We start from the raw sequence: 12915 nt of genomic DNA on the forward strand, positions 1-12915 counted from the left end.
TGTACCAGCCCCTGCTCAGTCAGTGGTTGGTGTTTTTGGTTAACTGAGGGCAGGGACCACGCCACCATGGTCATGTGTGCTACAGTGGTTCATTCCATTTTTGGAGTGACCACATGTAAACGTTGCATCAGGGTTTTCCCCCCTCATAGAGGCTATCAGATGTAGGCCCTGAACCACAGCCTCTTCTCTTCTCTTTATGAACACAGGGCTACTGAACCCACCCCATACAACCCAAGCCCTAAAGCCTCCTCTTCAGTGGTAGGGAGCTAGCCACTATCCATACAGTAAAGTGAGGGTGGATGAAGCATGCGGGAAATAGAAAACAGAGGGGAACAGAATGAAGAGAACGCCTACTCAAAAGGATTGTAGGTTGAACATGCTCTGGTAGCTAAAACTACTTAAACCACAACCTTTAAATACACAGTCTACCACCACCATGCTTAATTTTGTACTACACAGACATATCAATATCTGTGACACACTTAGCATTGAAATTTGCATTTTTATTTGAAACCATGAAATTATATACGGCAGGGTAGTCTTGTGATATTACCTAGGCAAATACTGTAGTGTTGCATTACAATAAAGGGAGAGACAATGAGCTGACAGCTGTATCCTGTTTTATGTGATGATGGACTAATCTTTCATTCATGACCACTCATCCCAAAGCATTTTACAGTAAATCTCATCATGACACATGCCGATATTGGCCAACCAAATACCTAGCCTCCTAAATCACTACATGTGTTATAGGAAAGCTATTTGTGATGGTGGTTATGACACATGGTGGGTCCTGTCATATGTCATGTGAGCTTGTTATTCGCATCATGTAAACTTCATGACGTATATTCCATGGAAAATGTCAAGATCTTTCTCTAGTAATTTATCCCGCCCTGTGAAATGTGTACAACCTCATTCTATCCCAAGAATCCTAGGGTTTTCTAGTGGTTCCATGCCAGTGTTGATGGCACAGTTGGATCTTGGGGATCACCCATAGAGTAACCAAATATATGATATATGTAGAGTGTGTATGTGTGTGTGTGTGTGTGTGTGTGTGTGTGTGTGTGTGTGTGTGTGTGTGTGTGTGTGTGTGTGTGTGTGTCTTGTTTACCAAGCAAAAGGGGTTAGACCACACACACCTCTGTGTGTTTTCCAGCTCGTTACTGGTTCCTTACCACTGTGTCCCCTGTGAAGTGCTCAAGTAACGGCTGCTCACCTCTGTTGTCTACACAACTGCCCTGCTCTCTTCCTCTGTTCACACCTCATGTGACAACCAATGGACAAGCTCTGCCCACATGGGTGGCTCCACGGAGAGAGGACTTTTATCCTGTTGTTTAGGGCTGTAGTTCCCAAACCTCTCAAGCGCTGTGACTAAGAATAAGCTATTAGAAATGTCATGTAACACACCAAACGGACTGAACTATGATTCTAACTATAACCCAGTATTTAGTCACAAACGTCTGGAGGGACTCCCTGCAACCCAGTAACAGTTCCCTCTCAACCCTCCAATTGAGAAACAGTGATTCAGTGTTATTTACTGAAGCTAAGTTGTTACTTGAAAACTGTGACAGCAGAGAGCTGAAGGGATTACTTAGAAGTAGAGACAACCATCCAAAGAAAGAAATAATAAGGAAGAGAGCGTGATAACCAAGATAATGAGTTATGATCAACACATCCACCAATAATCACCATGACAAGACTAAACTAAGACAAAGAAGATGTGAGCACTTTGATCCAACAGGTTTTATATATACATGTATGCTGTTAACACCAGACAGATTGACCTCAGACCAGTATGGCTGAACAAGTACTAACAACTATGCCAGATCACATCACACTTCAAGACTTGTTTAGGCATGCTCATGTCACCAGGACTGGCTTGAAATGCATTCTGTCGATTATATCAGTATGGTCAGCGAGAATGCCTATATAACCTTGACACACAAGTTGGAGCAGTCTCTCCCACAACACAACTGCAGAAACAAACGTTGCCACGATTGTGATGTGATTCCCCACTGCAGATATGCTAGTGAGACACAGCTGTTTTGAGTGGGAGAGAAGAGACGAGAGGAGAGAGGGTAGGCTAATGACTAAAACAGCTGACTTAACACAAAGAGTCCTTCACCGCACAAAAGAAACTGAAACTCCACAAGTCTCAGAGTTTACTTACTGTGTTGAAGTACCAGGTTTTCTTGAAGGAAAGTCTCTTTTTGAGACTCATTGTTCTCTATTCTGGTGCGCTAACAGGCAGGCAGATATGTGTGTGAGTGCATACCTGAATACTCCCCACCCAAACGCTGCAACCATGTCTGTACAAGTCAGAGAGAAATTTGACGAGGTACCGGACTCCGGGTGTGGGGGGGGAGTTCCATTCCCTTACTCTGGTGCTGTTGCTATGGCAACCCCATGGCAATACATACAGCCTCCGCCACAGTGGCGTGAGGGATTCAGATGAAATAAAACATTACAGCCCCAAAAATGTCCAAACCACATTGGCCTCTTTCCTATTCTTTTGTTTCCAGACACAGTATAATGTAGGAATTGCTTGAGAGGACTAGAAGTCACTATAAATTGAAACCATATGATTTTTCAATTAGATTTAGCATTTGCTTAAATCCCTCTATTTCAATTCAAAAGTTAATTCAGTATGCCAGTAGTTAAAGTTAAATCAGTATGCCATTCAGCTAAATAATACATTAGAACTAGGCAACTAACGCCAAATCCATACCAAAAGCAATGGGGGAATTCTGTAACAGAAGAATACAATGTGGGATTTCATTAAAATATCCATGTAAACTATTTGAGTGATTCTTGGCAGTTTCCTTCCCATAAATGAAAAAGAAAAGAAAAGTTTGAAATCTCTGGCATCACACTTTGTCTCAGTCACAGTGCTGCTGCTCTCTGGCAATCTCTTGGATCTGTGTGCAGATTGCTTTCAACCCACTCTGTTTTCTTTAACATGGGTGGCCCATTCCGAGGTTTTCCAATAGCTAATGGACAATAATTATTCTATTTCATTTCTCATTTGTGCACAGAGAGTTCCCATCATTCCCTCTTCTGAACGCTGCAATGTCAATGGGACCCAGGCACTCACAGATCAAGTTCTACACAAAGCAATCTGAATTGAACAGAAAAAACCATCTCTGCCAGCTATCTATGGCAGACTACAAACTATGCCCAAAAATAACATCAAGAGAAGCCTTGGAAGCGACTTCCTTTTGAGGGAGGCAGGGCGAGGGTGCAGTAACTGATAAGATGGAAGAGACATTTCTTCCCCATCCGAGCAAGGAGAAGAGAGGCTCCTCTGGCAATACATGACTAAAGATACCCCAGACAGACAACCTTGTGTTTGCTTAACATAGAGCAAAACATTTTTCCACTCCAAAGTGGAAAGCAAGAGCTGCAATAGATCAGCCGGGAAGTGATGCGCTCACAGTAATTGGGTAACAGGGCGGGATAGTAAATAATTTGGACACGACTAGTGTCTTCCTAAATCTACTTCCTGAAAGACACAGCGCTCATACTCATACAGAAGAGGATAAAAATGAGACAGCCTTGGTGACCAGTTGTCTTTCAAATCTGCTGCCATACTGATGTAGTAGTGATCTATTTGGTCTGTTGTTAAACAAGATGTTGTTGTGGATCCTCTTCTAATTTTTTAAAAGATCATCTCACAAGAATACCTGATGTCTTGGATATTTATCCAACCTAAAACCAGAATCGTCTGCTCAAATAAGGAACTATAGGGCCACTATGGTCATTCAGTTTTTGGTGTAATCCCTTCAAGAAATATATGGCTGTTAATTGTCATTTAAGATTGTTCTGATTTGCATGAAAATTGTCACCATTGTGACATCATGTTTCATCTCTTAATCTCCATGATCTGGGCTAATTACAGTGATTCTTCCTTAATGCTCTCCAATAGTTGCTACAGACACAGCAGATGGGGATGAAATCACTCCTCTCTGGACTTATGGTGCATTCAAGACAACTGGGAACTCAACTAGGAACTTGAGCAGTCATCCAACTCGAAATTACAAATCGGAAACTCGGGCATCATCCTAGAGCTCTGATTTCTCCGACCTGAGGATCACTCACGTCATGTCAACAACAAATGTATGAAATATGAATTATACAGATAATGTCCCTGTTAAAAACTGTAGGCCCACATTTGATCTCTTCTTCAACCACTTTAGCAAGAAGTATATAGCATCTCTGCAGGTGTTTTGATGCTCTGCAAGAAGCCAAACAAACAAAAGTTTCATGTGAGGGTCTTTTCCAAGTTGACAGCTTGAACGCACTGAAGTCGGAGATCGAATATTTGCTACTCTGAATATCTGAGTTTACCAGTTGTCTTGAAGGCACAATTATGTATTATTGTTACTATGTTGAAGTTGTTGTGGCTGGTGTGCAGCTCTGTATCAATGTTAGCCAGAGTTAGCTACGGCAGTCGTGAGGATGATAACAAACCTAGCATTCCCCTCATAGGAGATGTTTACCTTTCTCACTCCTGATGCCCTACTTCTCTCAGGGTCATAGATGTGAAGCCCTGAGCTACAGTCGGAAATGAGCATTTCTTTGCCATAGGCGGGTAATGGCATTTTAGAACTGCCTGAATCTTAACAGATAAAGTGACCGAATGCCATTGGGAGGCATAACATTTGCTCCATTACTCACAGCCACAGGAATTCTACAGTTATTCTAAATGCATACATCAGTCCTGTGCCTTAAAGAGTGTGTGTGAACAGATTTGAAGAAATTACATTTTGTTGCTGGAATTCTCACAACAGACCTACTATTTGTGAAGTTATATAAGCTAAATAAAGAAAATATTGTGTTATAATAATGACATAATAAAGATAAGAATCAATTGAGAGGCATGAGGAAGACCCATCAGTCCACGCAAGACAAATGTGACCACCACCCCCCCAAGCCCCCCCCCCCCCCATTCTCATTGATTATGATGGATAGGCTCCACTCCCATAAGCCTTGGGGGTGTGCAGAGTTAGCCACATAAGACACTGACACACCCTCATCCCATTTTCTCCACCCTTTCCTTCCAGACAAAATATCTGTAACCTGATACTCATAATTAGCCCTTAGATCCATACCCATTTTCCCCAAAATAACGTCACTGCAGAGAGAGTGTGTAGTATGCAGTGTTTTGAAAATCAAAGCTTACATGGTTTTGTTGTATAATGAGAGGGGCCTTGTGATGCATGATGTTGAAGCTTTTTAGTGTGTAGCGGTACAGACCTTGGCACTGAATAGAAGATAGACAGAATCACGTTCACTCACAGTTCCTGAGCGTAACTTTCAATTCCCCAACCTTGCAATCCACTGTCTAGTTGTGGTAATACTGGGAACCTGAGCTGGCTGCAAGATACTCGGAGAGAAGGGGGGATGGGGTTTTGCTTAAGACAGGCCCTTAGGCAAAGGCAGAGATGTCGTCTAGTCCTCATGGGTATTTGACATGGGGATAAGTTCAGGGTGGCTCTCAGAGGGGCAAAAATAGAAGTTTCTGGAGGGAAACCGACAGACAGACATAGTGAATCTTCCTGTTTATGTAGGATTGAGAATTTTGTGGGTAAGAGGAGAGAGATATGTGGTCTACTCACTGCATGAAAAGGCATTCATATATAACACACTGATTCTGCTCAAGCCTCCCTCCATCCATCCATATGTGACATTTACACATCTATATACTTATCTATCCATGCATTCATCCACCCACCCATCTTTGTAACGTGTGCTGCTTTTGGGGGTGTATGATCAGTGATGATCTAAGGTCAGTTTTGCTTTTAACCTGCTGCACATTTTCTTAACATAACGCTAGGTCAAGCAATGGGAGACCACACATAAATCTTTCTACTGAATTTCAGTCCACTGATATGGGTCAATAAGTTATAGAAATAGCTCACAAGGAAAATTAGTGTTTGGATGGCCAAAGCAAAGCACCAGTCAAGCTCAAACAATAGCATTGGAGAATAACTGGCTCTTTATCCATGTTTATGACTTCCATGGTGTTAAGAAGACGGGACCTTGGCACAGTTCTACGTTGTTTTCTGCCAAGACAAGGCCAAAGATACCAACCGCATTCACTAGGTCGTATAATTGCACCATCCCTGTAACCATGCTAGTTCAAACAAGACAGCACCTCTTACTCAATGTCAGAGACATGAACACGCCCGTACAATATCCAAGTCACAGGTGTGAGGTGGAAGAGTCAAAAAGATGAAAAAAGGCAAATCTGTAGTCTCCCTGACATGTCTACACTGTTTTCATGGGTAATAAACATGGTGCTGGTTCCATGGTTCTCCTTGTTGAGTAACTTCTAAACCCTTGGCAGGGGATGTACTTTAAATGAAGTGGAGGAATGTGGATGAAAAGCAAGGAAGGTAAATAACGTGGGCGGGTTGGCCTTGAGAGTGATTCATTCTAAGAGCCTTCCTATCCTGGGAGAGGCTGTCCAACACAGCCAAATAGATTGGACAACACACACAGCACTGTTGCCAACTAATCCAATGTATCTTGCTTCAGAATGGCTACTTCGCTAGATGGTGATGGATGATGTAAAAGTGTGTGAGGCTGTACAATGTACAGTAACAAACCCACCACATGGTCAGTGTGGAAGTACACAGCTTTTCTGACCTCAGTTGGTCAGGTCTTTTTTGTGGTCATGGTTTGGTAGAACAGCAAGCTCAGCAACCACAATCACATCTGGTCAATTGGTCATTGTGTTTTCATCAGCAGCTACAGTAACACATCAGCTAACTTCATCTGAAGTCTGCTATGTTACCATACAGTCATGCACTGATTTTTCCAGTCTGTGGGTAGAGCAGCCAATTATTTAATGCAATGAAAGAAGAAAATGGTAGAGACATTTAGAAAATGTCAGGCTGCTTGGTCTTAACATCCCATAATGCTAGCCCGAGGATACAATTCATGAAAGCAACCGTCCACACACACTCCAGAGGTCGCCCTGTGATGTCAGAGAGATAAAAGCATGTTGTGTTCTTCCCTGACTGCAAGCTAATCCCCAATAACATGCTATTTCTGCTCATTTTATCAGTCACAACACCAACATCTAATATGTTAAGCAGAATGCATACATAAGGAATAGGGTGAAACATATTTAAAAATATATAGCATTAAGTGAACATAGACATAGACATACTCCAGTAGCTAGGGTGAATCAGAGCACAGAAAACACGTATACTGTAGGAAACCAAGAGGGGCAGGGCAAAACCACACGCAGCCACATCAAGTTCAACCTCAACTCAAGCTGCTACATGGCTGCCTAAAAATAACAGTTTGATAACAACACGTCTCCATTTGTTTGCACCAACTCTCTGCTCCTCATGACAACACAAGTGAGCCTCACACAGCTCAGTTCAGTCAACAGTTCATAATGAACACTTGATGAGTCAATAACAAGAAAAATCCCTCCATGCCTGATTTAAATTCAGTTTGTGTCCTAGTATTCAAGAATCAAGACAGTACAGTATCTCTATATACAACAGCACAGTGTGCCATACCACACGAGAGCTCAGTCGAAGCTGACCAAAACATTCCTGACAGACCACACAAGCTAACCACTGTGAGGCACTTCAACACTGAGATATGAGCTACAAATAATGAATGAAATTGTCAAAAAGAAGAAGAAGACACCAGAGCATACAGATGACATTGTTAATCAGGAGCTTAGGGAGCTATGACAGGCAAAAGGATGAGGGACAGAGAGAGAGAAAGAGAGAGAGATACCAAGTGAGTTAATGAGAAGACTTACAGAGTTGAGAGTTAAAGTTTGCTCCATGTATGGCGCTGTGTGCGTGTGTGTTTTGCTTGTATTCAGCGCTGCTCCGCACACCCGGTGTGTGTAAAGAAGTCCATTTGCAGCGTGCTCCGTAGTGAGAGTGTACTGGCACAGGAGAGCTCAAGGGGAAGGAGAGCATGCAGGAGAGCCGAGGATCCTGACAGCTACTGGGAGTTCAAACGCTCCCTCTCTCTGCTGCTGCTGTGCCCCACTTCCCCTCCCTCCCCCCGTCACTCTCTCAACTCTACCCTCCCTCCCTTCCCTTCTCCTTCTATTCCTCTCTGTCTCCATTCTCCCTCCTCACTGCTACGCCCACAGAGGTGGTCTCTTAGCCCCAGGCAAGCAAAGAGAGCTGAGCTATCCTACACGCTTATTAGGGGAGCGGAAACCTCAAGCTCAGGGAGAACGGAACACCTTCAACTCTGTATACTGTGCATACACAAAATAGTACACTCTCACAGTCATGCAAACAAACTATTTTCAATACATCCTTGCATACACCACAACATATAGATAATCCAAATGCGCACACACACTCTCTCAAATGCACACCAACGCACAAACACAGAACCTTGTTCCATGTCATCTCTCTCAGAGATGAGAAAGGAAAAGGGTTGGGGTGGTGATGAGGGGTGCAGCGCGGCTCTGACAAATATGAGAGGAGATGCAAAGCACCACATTCTTCAACATGCCCAAACATAAGGGGATCTGACAACAAAGGCTCAGCATGCAGCGAGTCATTCCTCCCGCTCTATCATGAGACTGCATGTAAGTACACACGCCCACCCACACACACACACCCACACACACACATACAAATATAGAATAAATTAAAGTTCCTCCGCTGTGACAAATAGGTAATTGGGACAAGTGAAAGAGACTGAAAACATGAGATTATGCTGGTGGCCTGGCGCGCAGTCTGTACTAGCTACGTGTCTACTCTATGTGATGTGCGGAAAAAACAGCGACTGATTCCTGCGCTGCGGCTCTGACGCACACTACTGACCATGGGAAAAGCAACAGGGCTGCAAGTGTGCATATCGCTCGCAGCTTCCTTGCATCAAACAGTGGGGCCACAGAGAGAGGTTATCCGCAGGGGTCTCGCCACAGCACTGCTGGAAACATCTAAAATGGTCCCATGCTGTCCTCTCAGTCCAGATGCATGTAATGACCGGTGGCTTATCACAAATTTGATACAGCGTAAGAAATGCTTGAAAACATCCTAAATAGCCAAGGAAGGAACTGTGGAATCAGAGGGCTGACATCTGTAATACACAAATCACAATCATAAAATCTTCCACACTCCTAATACAGCGTATGCATCAATTCTAAAGAGGCTGTGATGCGATGGAAACTCCTATAGACTCCTTACCTCATCCTTACTATATGCATGGTAATTCTAGATTTTGGGTAGCGTGTTTCCCTTTAAGGTCCCTTTTAATCCGACCCTGGTGACAGAATCTAGTAGAGACACATCAGTGAAATGCCAGTATTTGTCAACTGTAGGGCCATTCTCACTGGTCTCAGCCAACAGTATGCAAAAAATACACGTTTCCATTTCACCTGTACAACGGACAATAAAATATTCTTCTTCTGAACATGATCATATTCCTATGATTAAGGTCCTCAGCTTTTCCAAAGTTATTAACCACAAATATAAACTCAATTTCCCAACTTCCATTACATGATTTAATACCATGGAAAAGTACAGCTAGTGGAGAATGCCACTGTAAAGAGGGGACTCCCCTGCCCAGAGTGCGTTAAAGCTCACTTAACCCTACTCCGCAGCTGCCCGCTGACCAAAATGTAATTTGGCTCATGGAATACACCAAAGCCCTTCTGTTCCAGGAAACACTACAAGGAATCTTACCACTCCTACGCTTCCCAATGTGGACTAGATTCCCATTCAAACTGCGGCTATACAGACAGTAATTGGATTTAATGTTTTAAAAAATAGTCAAAATAGTTAGGTAAAATTAGTTATAGACAATACAAAATCAGTTTGTTTCACACTAAACCAAATCAGGACCAACCCCTGAAAGCTCAGTGTTGACAAACTGCTCTGTCAATGAAGACACCAAAGGTGAAAATATCTCCCTGTGAACTATCTGTGAAGCATAATGTTTCTATTACCGCTGATCTGATTACAGCTACAGTATAAGTGGTTAGGCTACCCAAGTACAGACATCCCCTCAGTTTGCAGGTCACCCTTTCCTAGAGCTTCCAACAACTGTTTACATACAGCTGGCTCTGTGGACAGAAATCATGGCTAAAGCTAACGAATCTCGGTGCTCTGTATTGATGTCATACACACTTCCAGCATTTAAAACACCCTGTCTCTCTATATTGCTGTCATGCTCCACTGACCCTGAAATAGCTGTAAGTGAGGTCTAAGCACACTTGACTTCTCTTAACACCAAGAATCACTTCAGTATAATGTAAATATGCCATGTGCAGCATTCTACATATGGACTTCCTGACAGTACTGCAGTCATATAATCCTGAGATTGTATTGAAAACATTAGAATAAGATAAGAAAATATAACTCCTGACCAAGGGCTTTGAGGTTGAGTCTTTCAGCCTATCAAATGACGACAAATGCAAAACATACAACTCATGTCCTATTCTATACAAGTTTACATTTGAGACTTGAAACCCATACAACTTACCAGAGGGTTCAATTGTCTGTATGAGAGACAGGGTGTGTGTGTACAGTGTGCAGTTTGTGCATGTGTGTGGGTCTATGTACAGGGTGTACAGGTGGTCTGTAGGTGCGTGCGTGCATGCATGTGTGCATTTGTGTGTGTGTGACTGTCAGAGAGAGAGAGAGAGAGAGAGAGAGAGAGAGAGAGAGAGAGAGAGAGAGAGAGAGAGAGAGAGAAGAGAGAGAGTCCCAGAGCAGCACTAATAGGAGAGAATGTGGGCACGTCATTGAGCAGTGCTCATTAGCGAGGCCAAACAAACCGGGCCATGCCTCTGGCCAACACAAAGACAACTTTGTCAGCCACCCCCGGCCACAAGTGTGGCACCAAATGCAGAGTTCAAGGCAAACAGAAATGAAAGGTTAAAAAAAAAAAAGAGCTGAAACTAGGAAAGACAGTTGAATGTTCAAATTATTCAAGCTGACCAGCTCTTCTGCATAAGGGAAATGGTAAATACAGTTTCCATAAAAGACTAGCACACTGTACTACAGGGTCTTTGTAAAATTCTGTAGTAGAATGCTATTGGTACAATAAGGTAGTCTAGAACAACATTCTATTGAATTAAGCTGATTGAATTACAGTACAGTAAGTAAGTCTGAATTGTACTCTCATTCAAACAACTACTCCAGATATCCACGAGTATGCAATACAGAACTCTGAGTGCTATGGAGTTCTGCTGTAGTTTCTTTGACTAGTGAACATGAGGCTTACCTCCAGATCATCTAGAGATCTTGCCAGGCTGAGCCGTTTGGAGTGTCCAAAGGAACGGCGGCCAGAAGCACGTCCAACACCGATGCCCCAAAATCTGGAGGCCTGTCAGGGGTGGAGAAGAGATAAGCATTCATAACACTGACAACTGTATATTGCCTAACATATATGACATATGCTATTAAAAAATCATAAATGTCATTATAAACCAGCTATAACTTGGCAGGCCTAGCATGTGTCAGCAAAGCTCAATAGAGACGATGCTCTACAGGGGATTGATAAGATTATCAACCGTTAATTACTTTCTCCGAAAAATAATACATTTTCAATTGTATACTACATTTTCAATAGTACAATTGTGTATTAAATTTTCAATGTAAACTATAAATGTCATTATGACTCTACTATTCATGTTTCAACAGTAGACTATAAACAATGCCATTCTACCTCACTAGGCATTTGAATTGGATAGTGACAGATTTGCTTCTGGAACCGTTAGGCCATATGCTGTGTCCTTGGATAAAAGGGGTCACGACAAGCACTCCCCTGATGCCTGACATCACGGCTCCCTAGGGTCAATGCAAATGTGATTTGCCACACATTGAGCTCACATTGAGCCACATTGAGCCACATGTGAAACACTCAAACCATTAGTCTCAGTTCTATAGAAAGGGAATGCATGATTCATGGACAATTTCACAAACAACAGTAGGGCTGAAACAAAATACATGAATTTTCACCTGCTTATCATAAAAGGCCATCTCTAACTTTGTTCCTTTCATCTGCACCTAAATCTTGCCATTGCACTGCCATGTTAAACAAGCATGAAAAACTCATTTTGCCAGAAACCCTACTATTATAATGATGGGTGAGCCCAGCCTAATGTTTGAGCTGGAATAAAGAATTGCTGGTAATTACCATGATATCACATGGGCTCTACCCTGTAATTTGCTCTGCTTCCTGTGTAAAATTGTCTTCTTTCTGAACAGACACAGGCTAGAGACAGACTCATGATTCATCCTTGCGCTTATGCACACAGGACAATCATTCTTGCTTGAATAAACAGGGACTGACAAACACACCAATAAACAGCAACAATATTTTCCTATCATCTGACTCAAGCTATGTTTTCTCTGCAGAGACTAGAAGAGAAGGAATAAAAACATTGATGTTTTTCTTTCCATTTTTACCAGACATTTGCCAAATTTTGGTCTCTTTGAAATACTCAATTTCATATGCCATATGTCTGCATATTATTCACAACTCATACATTCAGCATCATAATCATGTGAAGACAGTGTAAAATGGGAACTCCCCATTACATCTTGGACTATTCAAATACCTACAATATGTATGCAACTTTTTTAATCTAAATATTTACAATGCTCCATTGCCATCCCTTCATATCCATGTCTACAGCCCTAATAAAACATCCTTAGACCTAAGCAGCAAAATAACAATAGAGCACACTCAACCACTGCTAGTGAAACAGGGACATCTTGTGGATGACCAGGAACACAACAGAATCACGTTTGGAATTTCCACTCAAGACTTTATGACAATGACATCATTGATGCAAACTAACAGGTGCCTTTTGAGCTCAATCTAAACCAAAATGGTGGTATTGTATTTCATATTAGGTGTCAGCACAAACAGGCCTTACACCCTCAGACCCAGACTACCCAACTC

At 42.4% G+C, this 12915-nt stretch overlaps 1 protein-coding gene across 1 annotated transcript in view; it reads right to left on the reverse strand.

Moving 5' to 3' along the window:
* LOC310806672 (regulator of G-protein signaling 12-like) overlaps positions 1-12915 on the reverse strand; it is a gene marked incomplete at its 5' end in the record, with an annotated part of 30122 nt that overhangs the window by 15133 nt on the left and 2074 nt on the right. Inside the window, one exon of the mRNA XM_083672862.1 lies at positions 11230-11331. Within this exon, the coding sequence (XP_083528988.1) occupies positions 11230-11331 (102 nt within the window). The remainder of the gene's footprint in view (positions 1-11229; positions 11332-12915) is intronic.

This window comes from Argentina silus, assembly GCF_951799395.1.
Source record: "Argentina silus genome assembly, chromosome: 1".
NCBI lineage: Eukaryota > Metazoa > Chordata > Actinopteri > Argentiniformes > Argentinidae > Argentina > Argentina silus.